The sequence below is a fragment of the Phocoena sinus genome, chromosome 7, assembly GCF_008692025.1.
Source record: "Phocoena sinus isolate mPhoSin1 chromosome 7, mPhoSin1.pri, whole genome shotgun sequence".
Classification (NCBI taxonomy): domain Eukaryota; kingdom Metazoa; phylum Chordata; class Mammalia; order Artiodactyla; family Phocoenidae; genus Phocoena; species Phocoena sinus.
This window is the reverse complement of record NC_045769.1, coordinates 45,113,756-45,133,636: the sequence shown is the minus strand read 5'-3', so window position 1 is coordinate 45,133,636 and position 19,881 is coordinate 45,113,756. Positions and strand designations below refer to the sequence as shown.

The 19,881-nt window shown below is 38.9% G+C and overlaps 1 protein-coding gene across 1 annotated transcript in view; it reads left to right on the top strand.

Moving 5' to 3' along the window:
* ANKAR (ankyrin and armadillo repeat containing) overlaps positions 1-19,881 on the top strand; it is an 88,215-nt gene that overhangs the window by 4,836 nt on the left and 63,498 nt on the right. The window contains exons 2-7 of the mRNA XM_032638425.1: positions 1,923-2,558; positions 8,718-9,155; positions 10,921-11,084; positions 11,724-11,827; positions 16,607-16,787; positions 17,920-18,139. Coding sequence (XP_032494316.1) covers positions 1,958-2,558; positions 8,718-9,155; positions 10,921-11,084; positions 11,724-11,827; positions 16,607-16,787; positions 17,920-18,139 — 1,708 coding nt within the window. The 5' untranslated portion in view covers positions 1,923-1,957. The remainder of the gene's footprint in view (positions 1-1,922; positions 2,559-8,717; positions 9,156-10,920; positions 11,085-11,723; positions 11,828-16,606; positions 16,788-17,919; positions 18,140-19,881) is intronic.

The following is a 19,881-nucleotide window of genomic DNA, read 5'->3' as shown; positions in this document are numbered from 1 at the left end:
CCCTCACCTACCTCCTCATCCTATTTTTGTGCCCACATCTCTTAAGTTCTCTATGCAGTTTTGTTCAGTTTCTCAAAAATTTCAGCTTCTCCTCAGCTCAGTTCTTCATCACCTGTTGTTCGCTATGCCTGGAAAGCTCCTTCTCCAACTCTGCTTGGATAGCTCTTTCTCATCCTTCAGGCTCAGCTTAAAAGATCACTTCCTCAGGGCAGCCTTTCCCTTGAAGGTTAGCTTTCCTTCATGTGCTGTCATTACATCTTACATTATGGTACTGTTTAAATGCAGCTGTATGATTGCGTAACTGTAAGCTCCTTGGGATTTTACAGCTGCCCTTTTCCAGCGTCCCCCAGTGCCTGGCTTATAACAAGCGTTCCATAAATGTTTGTTGGGTAACTGATGATGGAGGTGGGATTCTACCTCAGGACTACATCAGAGCCTGGGGCCCTCTCCTCCGCCGCTCTGTTTCTGTGCTTTCTCGTAGACAAATAGTGAAAGTAGGAAATGACAGAGATGCACGGTTCGCAGAGCCGCAGTCCCGACTGAGTTCTAAAGGGGAGGGGTGGGGGCGGAGTGGGGCATCTGCCTTGGAGGAATCTAAGCCTCGGCGAGCGTCCCTGGCACCGGCGGGAGGCCCCGCCCTCGGAAGCACAGGTGCGCCCCCTCGCGGCGCGACCCTGCCGTCCCAGGCCCCGGGTACCAACGGCTTCGGCCCGCGCCGGAGCGGCGGGACTTCAGCAAAGGCCCGGGCTCCCAGCAGAGCCTGGAGGCCGCGTGGGGCTAGCAGGTCTCCCCAGGCCCTCGGCTTAGGAGAGCCCCTCCCAGCCCTCCCTGCAGCGGCTACCCTCGCCCTCGCCCACGCGGGGCTCCTGACGTTGGCTTCGGGACCAACGAGAGACCGGTCATTCAAAACAACCATTGTCCTCGGCCCCCGGAATACTCCAAGGACCGGCGTGGACACAGCTCCCCTCTCCTGGACAAGCAAACCATAATCTCAGAGTTGGTTTCTTCCCTTTCCTTGTCCCTTCCCTTTTCCCGTGTCCAGTGGGCATAGGTCTTGAACTTGAGGATGGACAGACCTGGGATGGTTCTGATTCTGAAGGTGTGAAACCTCAGGCCTATACTGTAACCTTCCTAGTCTCGTTTCTGCGTCTATAAAGTGGGGCTCCCAGCGCCTATCTCGCCGAGCAGCATCTAACTTTTTCAGAAACGGAAATTCTCTGGCTCCACTGCAACCAACTGGATCGGAAACTCTAGGGTAGGATCCAGCAGTCTGTCGTAACAAGCCGCAGGTGATTTCAACACAGGCTAGATTTTGAGAACCACTATACAGAGGGGCCAATTAAATGAAATAAATATTGTATATAAAGAGCTGGGCAAATAGTAGATGCTCAATAAATAGTGGTTATGGAAAATCACCAAAAAAAGGAAAAACCCAAGCATAGATAAAAGAACAGATTGGTGATTGCCAGAGGCAGGGGGTGAGGTGGGCAAAATGGGTGAAGGGGGTCAAAAGGTACAAACTTCAGTTATAAAATAAGTAAGTCTTGGGGATGTGATGTATAGCATGGCAACTATAGTTGATAATAAAATCTTGAAAGTTCTCATCACAAAAAAAATTCTGTAACTATGTATGGTGATGATGTTAACTACATTTATTATGGTGATCGTTTCAAAATATATACATATATCAAATTATTATGTTGTACCCCTGAAACAAATATAGTGTATGTCATTTAAAAAAATTTTTTTAATTGAAAAAATTTTTTTTTAATTTTTAATTGAAAAAGAATTTTTAATTGAAAAAATATAGTGGTTGACCATGAAACAACATGATAAAGATGAAAGGTACAGATTTATTTCTTGAGAAATTCAGCTTCATTACTATGGTAAATTTTATTGCTTTTCCTTTTTATTCATTGCAGAAACTTCAAAAAGGACACACTAGAATTAATTAGAAATGTTAAGATTGCCCAAAAAAGGAGCACCTAGATTTGATCAAATTCAAGATGAAGAAACTTACCTGGAGAATTTAGCAGTACAGAGAAATGCTTCTGCTTTTTTTGAAAAATATGATCGGAGTGAAGTACAAGAGTTGCTGACTACTGCACTAGTTAGCTGGTTGTCTGCCAAAGAAGATGTCCACTCTCAACTAGACATCCCGTGTGGAATTATGAGTCAAATAAATAATGTAGCCTTCTCCACTGCAATCCTACTGACTCCTGTAGACCCTACTGCCCTCTTAGACTATAGAGAAGTCCATCAAATCATAAGGGAATTGGCTGTTGGAATTTATTGCTTAAATCAAATTCCTTCAATCAGTTTAGAAGCTAATTATGATCAGAGTTCTTCTTGTCAATTACCTCCAGCTTATTATGATACCAGAATTGGGCAAATTCTGATCAATATTGACTACATGTTGAAAGCACTATGGCATGGAATATATATGCCCAAAGAAAAACGAGCTAGATTCTCTGAGTTGTGGCGTACCATCATGGACATTGATCCAGATGGGAAGCCTCAAACAAATAGAGATATCTTTGCAGAGTTTAGTTCAGCAGGTAAGAGAATTTAATTTGTTTTATTTTTATTAGAAGCCTTTTTTTAAAATTTAAAAGTAATTTATCTGTGACTCAGCTTTATGTATTTAGCCATGTTTCTTGAAAGAGGTTTTTCTGAATTACAAAGAATCTATCTTTTCAATAATTAATAATTAATTTTTTTCAATGTCACCTTCTGAAGCTTGGTTAGGACCTGTTAGGTTAGGACCTTGCTTAGAAGTGTTCATTTGCTATTTACTATTATCTGTGGTTAGACTTCTGTGAAGTTCAAATGCTTGGGAGTAAGATTTGCTTGATGACACTGAGGCAGCCTGACTCACCTGCTATGGGATGTGTTTCAGGCTCTGTAGCTTTTGTGTGTACCAGCAAGCAGTACCATCTCTTGGAGATGGTATCTCTGTGTCTCAAAGACAGTTTAGATAGCTAATAGCTCTCATTTCTATGCAAGGTAATCAACTTCTGTTGAGAGCAGACTCCAAGAGTATTGAGTATAGGCAGAAATTCTACCCCTCTGGGTGAGAATTAGTCTGTGATGTTGGTGGAATCAACAAATGTCACTGGATAGGTGCAGAGTACCTACGATTGGAGGATCACTGGCTTCTGAAAGATTATAGCTGTAGCTGGAACTGAAAAATCTCTTGTTGTTGTTCAGGTCCTTGGGGTGATTAGGGTGAAGTAATGCAAAATGCTGCCAGTAATGTCTAGTAAGTTCCATTAATGTCTGCATTTCCTTGACCGGTCTGGTAGTTCCTCTTAAAGGGTACTGATACTTTGGCACATGCAGATACATTGTTGAAGAGAATATGGCATGGTCAAAGTCTTAAAAACATTTGTTAGCGTTCAACCAGAAGTGCTATCATTTCTGGTAGTTTAGGACCTCCAAGGCTAGTTGAGCTCACATAAATAAAATGTATCTAAATTAAGGTGTCATTTTGATGTCAAAGATGATAGAGTAGTTGATGACTCTTCTATCCTGGAAGTTGTCTAGTAATCTATATTCACCACTCACTGGAAGACAGTAGGGAATATGGCACAAGCCAGATAATGTTTCTGCCTACTTGCATTGGCCAAGATGTGTCTATAAACTAAGCTACACCGTTTGCCCTTCTTGATTGAGATGATGCCAGGAGCTTTGTGAAGATCTGAGCTCCATGGAGGTTAAGGATCAGCACGATTGGATGGTGGGTTTTAACGTTAGAGCTTTGACAGTCCTGACAAAAATTGTGTTTGCTTTTCCTCCCTTTTTACAAAGATTACTTTGAGACTCTCATCAGAAAGGAGGTGGAACTAATGAACCATCATTCCAATCTGGCATGTGTCAAGCAAAGCAAAAGCCAGAGCTGACAGACTGACTGGTAAAGAAACAATGAGCCCTTTTTAGATCCAGATATCTAGGTGGAAACTCCATTATACAAGTCAAATTCCGGAGAGTAATCCGTGTTAGAGGTGCACGTTGAGGATTCAGTCATTCATATGTTAAAGTCACTAGAGCCTTTGGATCATCCAGTGAGAGTATCAATACTAAGAAGAGAGATGGCCAGGGCAGGAGGGAGCACGTGTCCTGTTTTGTATATATGGACAAAGGGCTCCTACTTAGTTGATGATAAAAATCAGTTATATCAAGCAACTTCGTGGCCCAACATCTGGTCTATTGAATCTAGCTGTCTATCATATCTGAGGCCACCCTCTATGAGTGGTGCCTCACAGTGGTGCTCCTGGTTGAGGAGATCAGAGACACATAGGAACATTCGAATCAAGCTGTAGGTGGAGTTGAGGAGCACCCAGAGACTAAAGTTATCTGTCTTCCATGGCGTACGTTTTCAGGGGTGACATTCAAAAGAATTAACCACCAGCACAGCATGAGCACTGACCAATCAGAACAGACATTAGCAATAATGCTGGAACAGGATCTCAGAGACCTCCTGCTTGGCATATGTACCCTTTGCTGGATCATGGAGCTTTCTAGGCTATCCCAGGGAAGGGAGGCATTCAGAGGGCTCAGGGCTATAGCAATTTAATTTACCACACAATATGGAAGATTTCAATATTTTAACAATGTGGCCATATTGATACGTAACTAAATATCGGTCCCAGACATTTCGACTTAATTCTCCTTTTCTGGATGGGAATACATGTCTTGACTATTATGATTTTTCGACTTAATTCTCCTTTTCTGGATGGGAATTCATGTCTTGACTATTATGATTCTACCCCTAAAATATCTCAAAATCATCCACTTTGCTTTATCTCAACTACAACACCCTGATACAGAACACTCTTTTCTCTAGCCTTACATACTGCAACTGCCTTCTGGCTGCTCTCTCTGTCTATAATCCCTTTTTCGCTGAATATGAATGAGGCTGGAAACCTTTCAGAGCCAGTCACTACCACCATGTGCCTTGGGGAAAGTGCTGTGTATGTTACACTAAAGCGCTTTGTAATACTGGTTGCCGGACAATCAAAGAAGAGCATCATATGGGGATAGAGATTTTTTTCTCCCTCCACCACACTTCAGGAGTCTGCTGAAGAACCAGCAGCATCAATATGCTTCAGGCACTGTAACAAAGGTATAGTGCAAACAATTGTAAATGACCAAGCAGCACACACTCGAGGTGTGCTTCAGCAGGGTTTTCAGGGGGAAACTCCCAGAGGCAGCAGCAGGAATAGGTACAGGTACAGCCCCATCATGCACCACATCTGGAGCATCACTATGAAATCCTGCAGGGCCAAGCATCAGATTCCGGGGAAGGGACCTGGACTCTTAGAAGGTGGGGCTTTTATGCTGCATGCTTAAGGATATACAGGGTCAGACACCAGCATACAAGTGCAAAGTGTATTAGCCTAGGTTACCCCCCAAATTAGGGCCTGAAATGAGGGCTTAAGTCAGAGTAGTTTATGTGAAATGACTCCAAGGAACAGGAGTGAGGGACAGGAAAAGTGAATAGAAAAGGAGGAGTCATCAATCCAAGGATAAGGCTGTTGAGCTTTCATCACGTGAATAATTAGGGACGGTTTTGCTGGGACTCTCTGGGGAGTCACAGAATACGCTTCAGGATTGTCAGCCCGAGGGATGGAAGAGGAGAGCATGTTTTCCCTGACTTCTCTCCAATTAGTCACAGGTTCCATGAGAGTTAACTCCCTCATGCAGATTTGTTCATCCAACAGAATGGTGGAATGGGTTCCGTCAGGAGTCCAACACAGCAGTGGCAGAGAAACCCCAGGGCAAAAGTAAGGGCCACGTGGTGCAGTCAGGTTACATCTGTGTGGAGCTGGTCCATGCAATGACAGCTAGAGTGAAAAATACTGTCTGGGAGGAAGTGAGGTAGGGAACACAAGGTGTCTGATATAGAGTATGACTTATGGAAATTTGGCTCTAACCCTGTGCTCTCAGCTTAGTCCTTCTAGTTGCCGCTGTATGGTGGCAAGACAGTGGCGAGACTTGCTATTTCATCTTTCACGTTTGGGGAAACAGCACCTCCTCTCTTGACTTCGAGACTGGGTTCAAACCTTGCAACTGACCATGTGATTGCCTTAAACACTGTGCTACAGTGAATTTCCGAGGAACTCTGTGGGAGGCCAACTAATTTTGGGGGAGGGAAGACTGCTGGGAATCACTGAGGCCAAGTTAAACTTCACCTCTTTAATACCTTTTGCACTGTATAAAACCACCAAAAAACACCACCTTTAAAAAATGGCAGCAACAGCAGTGGAGAATAGAGCACTCCAAAAATCTAGTCATATTATCCAGTTTGCTGAGAAGAGGTACTCATTAGGGCAGGTCCCTTGACCTGATGACCTTATTTAAAACCAAAAGCTGGTAAACTGAAATGGTTATTTTTTTATGCCTCTGCTCATTCCTTGTCCTTTATCTGGAATGCCCTTCTCTCTCACCCCACTCTTCTGCATTCTTCCCCAGGTTATTGCTACTCATTTTTTGAGACCTGATTCAGACACAGCCTCCTCTATTCTGTACACATTGTACCATTTTTTATTGAAATTATTGGTTTCATCTCTGTCTTCCTTAATAGATTTTCTGTGCTTGAGAGCTTGAGAGCACAGAAAAGTATGCCTTTTTTGTCTTTAAATTCTCATCACATCTACAGTGCTTGGCACGTAGTAAATTTCAATACATGTAGAAATTAAATGGTTAACAGACAGAGTGTAAGAGAAAAGGAATTGAAGGAAACTCGGGTTTTTAGTTTGAGGGACTGATAGATAAATAGTGCTTTTAACTGTGATAGGGAATGAAAGAAAAGCAGATTTGGGGGAGAGGAAAGGTGGAATTTGTTCGGGAGTGCCTCTAGGACATTCAAGTAAAGATATGTATTAGGCATAGAGAAAGAATCTGGAGTTAGGAGCAAAACCAGGGCAGGAGAGAATATTAAAAGAAATTAGCATAGAGGTTAAAACGACGGAATCTTGTATTTCTCCCCTTCCCGCCCCCCGCCTTCCAAATGTAGTTATATCCAATTTTTAGTTAAGTCCTCTCTCGTTTTTTTACTTCATAATGACTTTGTACATATCTTCCCAGCTGATTCGCATAACATGCTATGATCACATTTCATTAATAACTTCTAATTTTTTGTGACATGAACAATTGTGCATTCTTTAAGAAATTCGCTTAGTTTTCCATTGTACATGTCAATTCAGCCCCAAACTTTTGAACAGAAATATCGAGCTCCTCTCAGTGAAGTGAAATATCAGGTGGTGCAGCAGTTCCATTTTCTCCTTAGAGATGTCTCTCTCCACACTTTCACCCTCCTACTCCCTTCTGAGCTGGTCGATTATTTTCTCTAGGCACTTTACTGCTCTTCAAAATCCATTCTCCCATTCTCCATCCTTCCTCTGCCCCTACTCCGCCTCCCTCCCCCTGCCAGTCTCGGTCTTTCACCTGACAGGCCTTCCTCACCAGTCTGGTGATCCCTGCTGTTTGTTCCATCCTGGTTGAGGGGTGAGGCAGGAGCCCACTTGCTTGACTAGTACACCACACTGTAGAGTGATTAGGAGGAAACCTTGCTGTTTCACTGGGGAGACTTTCCCCAAATGCCGTATTTGTAGGTCTCTTCTCTTTGATTGGTCTGTTTCCTCCTATATCCTGCTTGGAGGGGGCAATGAGTCTGGCGCCAGAGGAGGGGAATGGTCTGTGGAGCTCCCCATTCCCTTCTAGTTTTTCAGCCTTTCTGCCCTTCTGGGCTGAGAATTGACTTGCTGCATTTTGGCTCCCATCCACTCAAGCCACAAAGTTTTAGAGGAATCAACAGTGCTCTAGCTTGTGTTTAGATCTATTTTAACTGTCAGAAATGCTTAATTTCTTTTTAATCTCAATAATTTATCTTACTAACTCTTTTGCAAAAGGGAGATGAATCATAGTGGCCATCTTAAAAATCCAAGAGTATTCTGGCTCTTTTAATATGTAGATTTGAGGAAGAAAAAAAGGAAAAAGAAAGGGGGGGAGGCACATTGATGAATTATTTACACTTCAAGGCACGTATGTTACAAGCTCCACATTTTCTATGAAGTCTTATTTTACGGTTCTAAGCCGTTTTCTCAAGTTTTGATTAAGGTTGTAAATATCTTAAAAAAGACAATTTGACAACAAGAAACAATTTAATTTCATCATAATTGGGAAGAAAATGTAATATAAAAATTGTCATTCATAATATAGAGTAAAATCAAGTTTCAATTCTTGTTTCATCATGATTAGTTGGTAGGAAAGTTATTTATTGTATATGTTTAGCTTCTGTTATCATCAAAAAGAAGAAATATGTAATATAGGACCTGAAAAAGCAAATATACTTTATGCCCAAGTAAGAAGCTGGTTCTCTGCTTAAAGGAAGATCACATTTCTTGTTGTTCTTCCATATTTTCTTTGATTAAAGATGGGACTTATGTTATTATGTTTTCATGGTGTTGCATTTCTCCAAGGAGAATGAAAATCAATTCTTTTTAATTCCACAAGCTTCCATCTTTCTTTACTCCACTTAGTTACCACATATCTATCTGCTTTTATTCTTTGACAATTTTACCGGCATTTCATTATCCCTTTGCTGTCATTTTGGTAGAATTTCAAGATGAAACCCTGTCTTCAATCTACTCTGTTTATCCAGAGACCAAGTAAGAAATTTTCACAATCTAAAATCTTTCTTTTTTACTGTGAAGGTTTGATAGATATTACAAAGGATCCAGACTTTGATGGCATCTATGATGAAGACATGAATGAAGATCCAACATATAATCCCAATAGCCCTGAAGAAAAAGCTGTATTTATGAAATATGCTGAAAATATTCTACTAAAGTTGACATTCAGTACCACACAAGTTCAACAGTGTGAAAATGTTTTTATATTTGAAACAGCCTATTGGCTTACTAATGCTGTAAGATATAATCAGGATTATCTTGACATTTGTACCTACCAGAGATTACAGCAAAGGTTATATCTTCAAAAAAAGATTATTCAAAAACACTTTGAGAAGAAAAAAGAAATCAGGAAAGGGATAGGATACCTAAAATTAATATGTTTTCTGACTCCATTTCTACTGAGTTTAAAAAAGAAGATGAAAGTTCCATATTTAAGTAGTCTACTTCAGCCTTTTTCAGGTAAGAGTATCACCAAAAATTATATATAAAATATAGCTATATATTGAACTTATATGTAAATTCAATTTTGTTTCTAGTATGTGGGTCCAAGCACGTAACCAAGCTGTAGCCTGTTAAAAATAAAAAGCAAAATGCAATGTCTCCAAAGTAATTAAAAATACTTGGTATATTCACACAGTACATGGTATATATTTATATCAATTATAAGGACTGTTGAAAGACGTAAAATGAGTTCTGAGAAAATAGGGAAATATGCTATGTTCACAATGGGACAACACTATATTATATCTCATTCAAATTATAAGTTCAGTGCACTTCTACTCAACATCCCTATTGTGTTTTTCATGAAAGTTTACAAATTGATTCTGAGATTAATATGGAGCAGTAAAAGGTCATGAATGCTCTTACATTTCTGAAAAAAAGATGAAAACATATAAAAACTTTAGTAATATATTGGTATTATAACAAAGAAATAGACAAACGTAGGAGAATAGAGAGCTAAAATAGGACCATGTTTACATGGAATTTGACAGGAATGCAGAGCAGACTATTCTTCCCACCCAGATTAGCACACAATTTGTGTATTTTCACTGGTGCTCAAACTTGTAGGCTTATTATAGTGGGCTTTCTATTCAGATGGCAAATTTTCAGTAGAAATTTTACAAGTCACTTAATGAAAATTTGTATCATGAGAATTATGATAGTGAAGATTATAATCCATATCTGTAAACTATTTAAAAATGGACTCATGACAGCTTGTCCAGGATGGGGGTGGGGAGAATGTCATGTGTATGGAACTGATATGCTTAAAGAGGATGTTAGCTATATCTGTAATGTCTTATTATTTAAATTATTGGAAACAAATACGACTAAATATTAATAATTAATTTCTAGGTGGTGAGATTAAGGTGTTATATTTTTCTTTTTTTTTTTTTTTTTTTTTTTTTTGCGGTACGCGGGCCTCTCACTCTTGTGGCCTCTCCCGTTGCGGAGCACAGGCTCTGGACGCGCAGGCTCAGCGGCCATGGCTCACGGGCTCAGCCGCTCCGCGGCATGTGGGATCTTCCCAGACCGTGGCACGAACCTGCATCCCCTGCATCGGCAGGCGGACTCTCAGCCACCGCACCACCAGGGAAGCCCTATATTTTTCTTTGTACTTTTCTAGACCTTTTGCATTTCTCAAAATACATTATATACCTTATATTGATGAAACTATATTCTGCTAACAAGTCAAAATATTGAATAAACCTAATCCTTGCCAGGATTTTAGAAAATGATTTTTCAAAGTAAATTTTATATGTGTAGCTTCATTGCTTTCCAGAAAAATGGGCTGATTATTTTTGTCATGTGAGAGATACCCACCTTTTTCTTTATAGTATCTCTCTTTTCCTTAACTAGCTCAGGTAACTTTTATTTATTTAAAGATTCTCCACGGCACAGAGTTTCAAATCTTTTCTGATAATTGGGGGTAAAATATTAGTCTTGAGCTCATATATAGTAATCAATAAGTAAAATAATGTTTTGATTATTCTTTTGAAATGTCTGTACAATGAAACTACAAAAAAGACCAAAATGTATGATATAAATATATTTTAATATTTAAAATATACATTAAGAGCATGAATAAATAGAATGTAATTGCCAAGATTTCCATTTCACATAGAATTTTTTCACTTTATGAGAAAGAGAATTTAGACCTCAAAAATATGATTGCCTATATGCTGTTATTCAATTTTTAAACAAAAATTTGTTTTCATTTTTGGAGATGACAAGGTCAAGACAGAGCGAGAATTGCCTCCATTTATTTATGGACGAGATTTTAAATGCCAGAATTTTCACTACAAAGAGGATGAGTATTTTCACATTCATGGAGGAATTGAATTTGATATCAGCACTCCTTCAATCGAGAATGCTTTGGAAGATTTTAAGGTTTAAATTATTATTGTTCCTGAAATGGTTTGTCATTTCACAACTCTTTTATCCTATTCTCCAACCAGAAAGATTCTCTGTTGGTACAGGCACTAGGCAGCTCTCCAAATGATTATCTTCACAACTCACTAATTTCTTCAAACATTACATAACATATATGAATTAAGTGCAAGTATATCTAAGGTCTTGTGTTAGATGTCAGAGATAAAATGATAAATAAGCTAGGCACAACTATCCTTGCAGAATTTACAGATTTCTAATGGACCACATTTGCCCTAGAATAGTTAACCGAAGAATACAGTAGAAATCCCTGAACATTAACTACATATTCTTCCATTTTTCTCAAAGATTAGTATTAGAACAGAGATCCTCTAGAGTTTGAGAACAAAATTCATCTGGAAAACATAATACATTTCAATTGTCATTGTTTTCCTACCTTCTCCATATTATATTCTTTTTAAAAAATTTTCCTCTCTAATCCAAATTAGGGATTGGATATATTCAGTTATTACCAGGGTCACTTGGGATTTTTCATTAAAAATTTGTCCTTTACAGGTATAAAATTTCATCTAAAATAAGTTAACAATTGTTTAGATTTGTTTAAAGATTTTTTTTTTAGTAACATAACTTGTATTTTAGAACAATTTAGAAAAAATACGGGATTGTGCTGCTAATACGTTTGCAGAAGATTCAGGATACAAAGAATATTACTCAATACCAATCATGAAATTAAATGGAAAAAGGTAAGGAACTTTTAGTAATTATTCACAGTAACACAACTTGTTGAAAGCAGAAAACCGGAAAGTGTCAAAATGCAAAGGCTAACTTAAAACCTCAGGATGGAGATCCTAGAACAATAATAACCCCCGTGAATGACTACGGACTCTACAAAGTATTAAATGTTATATTTATTACTTCATACACCTTGATACGTTCTGTGTAATAATCCTTAGACATTGTAATTCTTACAATGAACACAGTGGTTAAATGGGGATGGAGGTGGGGCTCAAATCCTATGGGCCCACTGAAAAGCAATGGACTCAGCATACACCCCTTTGTTTCCATAAGGAATATGATTTTAAATCCTCTTCCTCTGCTGGGTCTTGTTAAGCCTGTCATCTCTTAGAGCACCATGTTTCTCTCAGTATTTTTAGGCTCTTTTATGTATGTTCTTGGGTTTTCACAGCTTGGAAACTGAAATTTGTAAATAAGGGAAATAGAGTGCAGAGGAAACATTTGAGTTGGAGGTAGAGACAAGATTTTAAAGCATATTGGAGTTTGTTTTGTTTTTCTTAAAGTCATGGAAGTAGTTGAGAGGCTAGGGCCATGTCAGGAACTCTGGAGAGTCCCTTTGAGGGGGGTGGGGAGTATCAGAGGAGAGAGCAAAAGGGACTGAGAAGGAATGATAGAGGTAGAGGAGAAACGAGAAAGTATGACAGCATGGAAGCCAAATGGGGAGAAGTTTTAAAATATGGTAATAGTTAAAAACGTCAAACTCAAGAGAGAAAAAGGCCAAGTTGATTTAAGACTGAAGAAAGCCCTCTAAATTTGACAATGACTTGATAAGAGAAGATGTGGTTATAGAAGGCTATGTGTAATAAGTTGAAGGATAAAGTAGGGGAGAGTTCATGGGATATGAAGAAGTAAAGACAAAGATTATAAATTTCTTTCAAGATGCATGGCAGTGAGGAAAATAAGAGGAATAAGGCAGAGGGAGAAGCAGATAAAAGATGAAAGGTGGATCTTTCCACTGACTACTGCCTGGATGCACACAAGGTACTAGAGCTAAAGTCAAAGACCATGTGGCTAACAGCCTCCATGATTTTGAAGGGAACTAAGAAGTAGATCTCACTCCTCTGGAATGGACTGTTGGTGTGCATCTCCCTGGAGGAGGAATCTCTGAGGGACCTAGCACCTGTAGACATACTCCATGTACGATTCTTGTCAAGCTGGAGCCTCTTCTAAACAAAGGTTTATTCTCCCAGGTTCTAGTGTCTAGTGGGACATGAATGATCCTGGAAATGCAGGGAAAGAGCTGGAATGAAGGTTGTGCTTGATGAGAGGTTGTTGTGGGTGAAGGAGTATGGTTGGTGTAAGCACCCTGCCATTGCACCCTAAGGGATCCAGTCATATCGCTGCAGTGGGATCTCATGGTGGAATTGTTTCTCTAGTTTCTGATGAATGCACAGCATTTGGTTATCAGTGTTGGCAAATTGTAGACGGATTTGAATTTTCAGACTTTCAAAACTAGCATAAGCTTGTTTCCCAGACCCAGCCAGCATGGAGTAAAAGTGAAAACCACAAGAGGAGGACTAGTATTTTCCTGGCTCCTGAGTCAATTACCAGTGAACCTTCAGTTCCCTATAAAATCTACCCCCACAGAATTATTTCTAGAAATCTTGTATTTCCATGGGTCAGCACTCTCAGCTACTATGACATTTTTTCGGTCTCCTCCTTTCCTGCCTGGGCTCCCTGTAATGATCCACTGCTGGAACTCCAGAGCCCAACAGCCCCAAGAAGGCAACTCGATACTGATGTCACTGTTGTCTCTGACACTGCTGCTCCTGGTTACAGAGCTGGCATCACCCCTGGGCTGACTCCTCCTGATGTCTGGTAGATAGCACGCATCAAATGTGAGATGTGTTGAAGCCAATTCAATGACATAAAGATAATTTCTTTCCCAATTTTATTGGTTTCAAACAAGTGCTGTCTTGAGCCCCTAACAATTTGGTGCAAAAACAGCTCTTTCAGTCATTTTGCTTACAGTTGTTTCTTTCTATGTAGGGATCTTCTTTCTGTGTTGGTCCTGGACCAGAGAATAATCTGAATGATGGAAAACATACCATCTCAAAATCTCCCCTCTTCTTTGCTTTTAGGGGCACTGTTATTGGGCTGAGCTCATGTATCGTGATGTTCTCTTTCCTCAGAATGATTTACTTCCTAGGAGACTCCCGGTCCCTAATGAAAATAGGATCATTCCCACTGGCCTTCCTGCCCTGCTTGGAAACATCTAAGTCCTAGATTCATTTTTGGCTCAGGTTGTATTCTTCCACCATTACCAACATCAAAAAATAGGAGCCACAGTCAGATACCCAGGATTTGGCAGTCCATGAAAGTAGAAGAACTCATGAATTATTAAGATGACAATGATTGGAGCAAATAGATGAGTTGATACTGATACTAAAATGTCCTACTTGGGAGAGAGCACACCAGCATCATGTTGCTGTTGTGGATGTTGGGAGGCAGGTCAGAAAACAACTTGACGTGACAGTGGCGTGTCAGGGAAGTGTGATGTTAGAGGGTCCTACTGCAGTCCCTAAGCTGAGTGCAGATGCCCAGGCAGAAGACTATGGAGGGAGTTGTTTAAAAGTGAGGCTCTGCTAAAGCCTCTGCTGATGCCTACACTTAAAAGTTTTGAGTAAGAACAGTGGTGTGTCACTATGCAGTACTTGGATGAGGGCTCACTCACAGTGCTGGCCATCTGGGCTTTCTGTGCTTCCAGTAATCATCTCTGTGTGGGCCATTGTTGGCCTAATGCACAGGTTGTGTATCCAACTTTGCAGGGGTGGGAGGGGTCACAAAATTCTGAGGTCAGAGACTTTTTCAGGGTACGGTGATCTTCACCACCGGTTGCTTCTCCAGTTTCTAGGGTAGGACAGCTCCCTGCTGGTTTTGGTTGTTTGATTGGTATTGGATGATTAGACCAACTTTCTAAAAGAAATCAGCCTACCCTCCCTTGGTATTTGTTAAATTCATAAGTTTGTTTCATCGCTTGGGCAGTTATCTGGGAGTACATCACTGAGTACCGGGGCTCCAAATGTAGTCAGCAGCTTCTGATTCCATAGCAATTTCCCACAGCCAGAGCCAGCTCCCTAGAGAAGTACATGAAAAGACAGAGGTTTCTGACACTGGGATTCTCTTGGAGCAAGATGATGTAGAGCTGGGCCAGCCAAAGACCAAAGGGTATCCTTAGTGTAATCCCTCATGCCTAGATCTTTGGACACAGTCTTACGGGACTTGGGGTATCTGTATATGGTGTCCACTCTTATCAGTGTGTATAATACCAAGGAAAGGTGAGCCGTTTTCTTCTAGAAATTTAGTTTAGTCATCCAGTGCAAATCAAGTATCCAAGCCTGATCCATATAGCTCCTTAAGGCCCATTAGCCTATCACCACTATGATCTGAAAGCCTTCAAATCTGGGTGGGATTCAGAATTCCTGCTCCTCAATTTCGGAGGCTGGAGTCTAGTAAGTTAGGCAAGTTCCCATTGATGAAGGTGGACAAAGTGACAAGTCCACCACCTGGCCTGGCACTATACCTGAGAGGTGTGGGTAAAGAAGCCTTTAGTTTATATTCTCGTAGTCTGGTTTCCTTTGGGGGAAGAAGATGGTGGATATGAAGAATGACAGCCTCAAATAAATGCTAACAGGTCCTCAAATATGTCTCCATCTATGCAGAGGTCTATTATGTTCAGAAAACTGGGATTGAAGTAAAGGTCAAAAAAGAGAAGGTATTAGCCCCTGATCGGTTCATAATAGAGTGTTTTCCTAAGATCTTCCTTTAACTGATCCATGCCGCCCCATGATTCCACCTTAGCCTATGGGCAAGGAGTTTCCTTAGCATAGAGAGTCACCGACTCACTTTACTGGAAATTAGCATAATGGAAAAAACTTCTCAGCATCCTTAGGAGAACTAATAGTCCCTGAGCAGCAAAGTGAAGAGCCATGGGAGGGGATCACCACTGTCAAGAATACTGTTTTTACAGCGACCAGTAGTTGCCTTTAGAGGAGAAACCCAGGTAACATTAAGAGGCTTCCCACTGGCAGAGGTGGGGACAGCAGCTGAGACACTCACCACTGAAATCTGGCAATGGGGAAAGGTAACTCGTGGCAGAAGTGGAGGAAGGCCACCATTTTCTTTTTACCTGTGATGATAAGCAACCCCAGGGAACAGAGCCACTCAAGATGTTGTCATTTTTTCATTCCAGAGTGAGAGGGGACTGGGCCTATTGCCTACTCATGATTCAAGGACCTGGTGGGTTGAGGTTTCTCTAGCCCACTGTGCAGTGAGTAAAAGTCAAGCAGCCATTACCCAAAGCATCATTCCAAATCAGACTCACGGTCCACTCTTGAGAAAGCAAATGTAGACATAACTAGATTAAAGGAATTAAAAAGTAAATTTGTAAGAGGAGATTAAGCAGATGGTTAGAAGGTAAACCTAGGAATCTTTCAACCAGAGTTAGGACTTTCGGTGACTTTTAGGCAGTGCCCCTAGTCAGTGGTATAGGAAAGACAGAGTCAATTAAAAAGGTCAGTATGGAGAAGATACTTGTTATAAAAGACCTGATTAATAACAGTTGATAACCATGTCATTAAAATACAATCAAGTACATTTTAAACTATATTTTGTATTTGTTATAGAAAATCGTAATTGTTATAGAAAAAGTTTTGCCGGCATAGAAAAAATGTAACAAATAACTTCCAAGTCAGAAAGACTTAAATTGTTTTCATTTTTTTTAATAGCTACTATGTGATCAGTTTTGAACTTGAAATTTTCTATCAGCAACTATATAAGACACAGTGGTGGGGAGCCATAAATGAAATAGTGAACAATCTGAGACTGAAAAGACTTCCACTGACAGATGCTCAATTACATGAACAATTTAAGAAAAAATTTGGTTTCAAAAAAGCTATGAAATGCAAGGTATTTCAATGATTACCACAAAATTTAGTGTAAGAAATTATAAATAAGTATGTCTCAAATTTTTATCATAGGGATAAATAATAAGTTAAATAAAGTCTTCAATATGCAATTAAGATTCCACATTTTAGCAACTGAAAAGCTCTACAATTCTGGATTACCAACTTCTGGCCAGGTTACAAAACAACCTGTTTATGAATGGAATTGTGATTAATATTAATAACAGCTGAATATCTATTGAGTGCTTATTTTGTATGCCAGGCATACAAATACTATAAATTCTTTGAACAAATTCTTTCAAGACACTGATACTATTGTTATCAATCCTATTTTACAAATGAGAAATTTGACATGCAGCAAGTTAAGGATCTTTCCCAAATCACACAGCTAGTAAATTGCAAAGGCAGGCTTCAGTCGTGGGGACTAAATCTAAGGAGCAAACCTGGCATCCTGAATCAAACCTCTGTATCTGCTTCAATATGCCTTGACTGACAGCTTTTGGAACTGATAAATTAAGTGGTGAGCTCACCAGTTTCAAAGGATACATTGGCATTTACTTACCATTTGTTTTAATGCCCACAAATTTTAAGCTTTGATAAACTATTAGTTTAATTTAAAAATATTATTGCAAAGCAATTATATGCCAATAAAGATGTTTAAAAAATTGAGTAGTCAGAACATCTAAAAGAAGAGTGTAACATTTTCACCTCTCCACTTTGAGACATAGAGCAAAGAAGACAAACTGTATTCCTATAGCTATATATTTCAAGTCTCTAGACTTCTAAGTTAGATTGTTCTTAAATCAGAGAAGGAATTTGATGTCCATTTGCTTTTTAAATATTTCAGAAAGATATTTGTTTCCTTGTTTTAATTGTCTCCAGAGAAGAAAGATTTACAACTTCTCCCTTAAAAAAAGGACAGGAAAAAAAAAAAAACTTCCCCAAAATATTTTTTAAAGTTCTCAATGTTTCTTTATAGCTCTAACAACTTCCTTGCCCACAGACCTTGTAAAAATTCTACTGTAATTGCACACCAATCGTGATTATAATAATATAGTTCATTGTACTTTTCTTCCTTTAACTAAACTTCAGGTGTATTTTGAAAAAACTAATTCTGGCCTTCCTAATAATTTTAGAGTATCCCATTTGGTATGAAGTCTGCTGCTGAAAGAGGATTATCTGCTGTTTTCCATACATTTAGCCGTAAAACTTCAAGTTCGACGATCAATGTTTCAGATGAGGCAGGTTATGCTATTTTCCATCAAGCTGCTCTACACAACAGAGTTCCAATCATATGTCAACTGTGCAATGCCAACTTCAATGTTAACCAGAGACGCTTTATTATACTTAGCCAAGGTACCATAAAGTTTTTAAATCTTAAAATGTTTTTCTTTTACTTACCCCTATTCGGCATTAGGAATGCATGTTGATTTTAGCACAAGGTTAAAATTTTGTATTGGAACCTCGAGCAGAGCTGAGGTTTTTGTTTCACTTATCTCAGAGAGGCTCCTTTTAGTTCTCTAAGTATCACTTGTTGCTCCCTTATGTAGTAAATATTATTTGTTTATTGTGTTTCCCTCATTTGAATATAAGCTCCATGAAGGGCAAGGATTTGGTTTAGTTTGTTTGCCATGGTATCCTAGTGCCCAGAAGAGAACCTGGCATTGGTAGGTGCTTGAGAAATATTTGTTGAATGAATGGCATGATAGATGAATTCAGGGTAGCCTTTGATAATCACTGACATAATTAATATACAGTGATGTGCTGTAGAAATTCTGAGAAAAGGGAGATAAATAGACATCCCAGCAGAACATCCATTTCTTATCCTAGGCTCTTAACCAGGTAATAGTTTCTTCATACTACATAAACTTATATTTAATAACAAAAAATCCTCTATAATCATAATTTTAGGATTAATGACCCCTTTAAGGCTAACCTAGTTTAAACTTTAAAAAGCAAATTTTCTTGATTATTATTGTAGATATACATACATATTTATATGTTCATTGGAATAAATTTAACCAGTATAAAAATAATAAAATTGAAAATAAAGTGGCAGCCCTCCACAACTGAAGAGGGAAATAAAATGTTGGGAATAGCTGATGCAATAACATTGGCAATAAGAAATGGCAATTTTATATTTTAACTTGCTGCCTTAAGAGGCTGTGTTTAAGTTTCACACCAACACAAAATGTGCTGCTTTAATCCTGTTGACTACTGATAAATTTCATACTCTATCAGTATAATTTAAATGTTTTGGTATTAAGATGCTTCTGTTACTTAATTAAAATATTCAATGAACTTAGTTAAAATAGAGCAAAATTCAGTCAAAATGCAATGGGTGGTCTGTTATTTAAAGATGTGTTTTATTTTAAGTGTTTTTGGTGTAAAAAAACCATTGGTAATTAAAGTTTCTGATTCATCCTGTGACTACATAGATTTCCATTTGCTAAGAACTGAGTAGAGTTTGAAGTACGGAAAATGTCTGTGTTATTACTTAACCAACACAAAACTGCCCCCTGTGAGTTTTGGCCAGCCATGAGCGAGGCAGCGTTTCTGGGTCTGCTCTGATGCAATGACAGACGCATGCCTACACCCAGATGACTTGGCCCAAAATTACACTCAGTCCTGCTGGATGTAATCCTGTCACCTGCATCTCGAAATAGTCATTTTGTTCTCCTTCATATGAGTCAATGTTGACTAATTTAGGAAACCTTTTGCATACTAATAATCATACTTCTATGTATATTCCCTTTTAAAACAGAGTCATCAAAACTAGACATGAAAAATGAAAGAAATGGTAAGACATAAGTAAAATACTTGGTGCATTTTTAAAAGTTTATATATTAAAACTTTTCTTGTAGTATATAATCTTCAAAATGCTGTCACATGAGAATAACACAAAATGATTTTTATATACATTTTGAAGTATACATTTTTTCTACCCATGATTATTTATTCATCTTTTTCTTAAGTTTTGGGGGATGGTTCTCTTTTTTTTAACCTTGGAATTTGCAAATTATCTCTACTTATTTTTGTAAAATCAGGCCCCAATGTGGGTTTTATGCCTAAAAAAAGAGCAGTTAATATTATTTAGA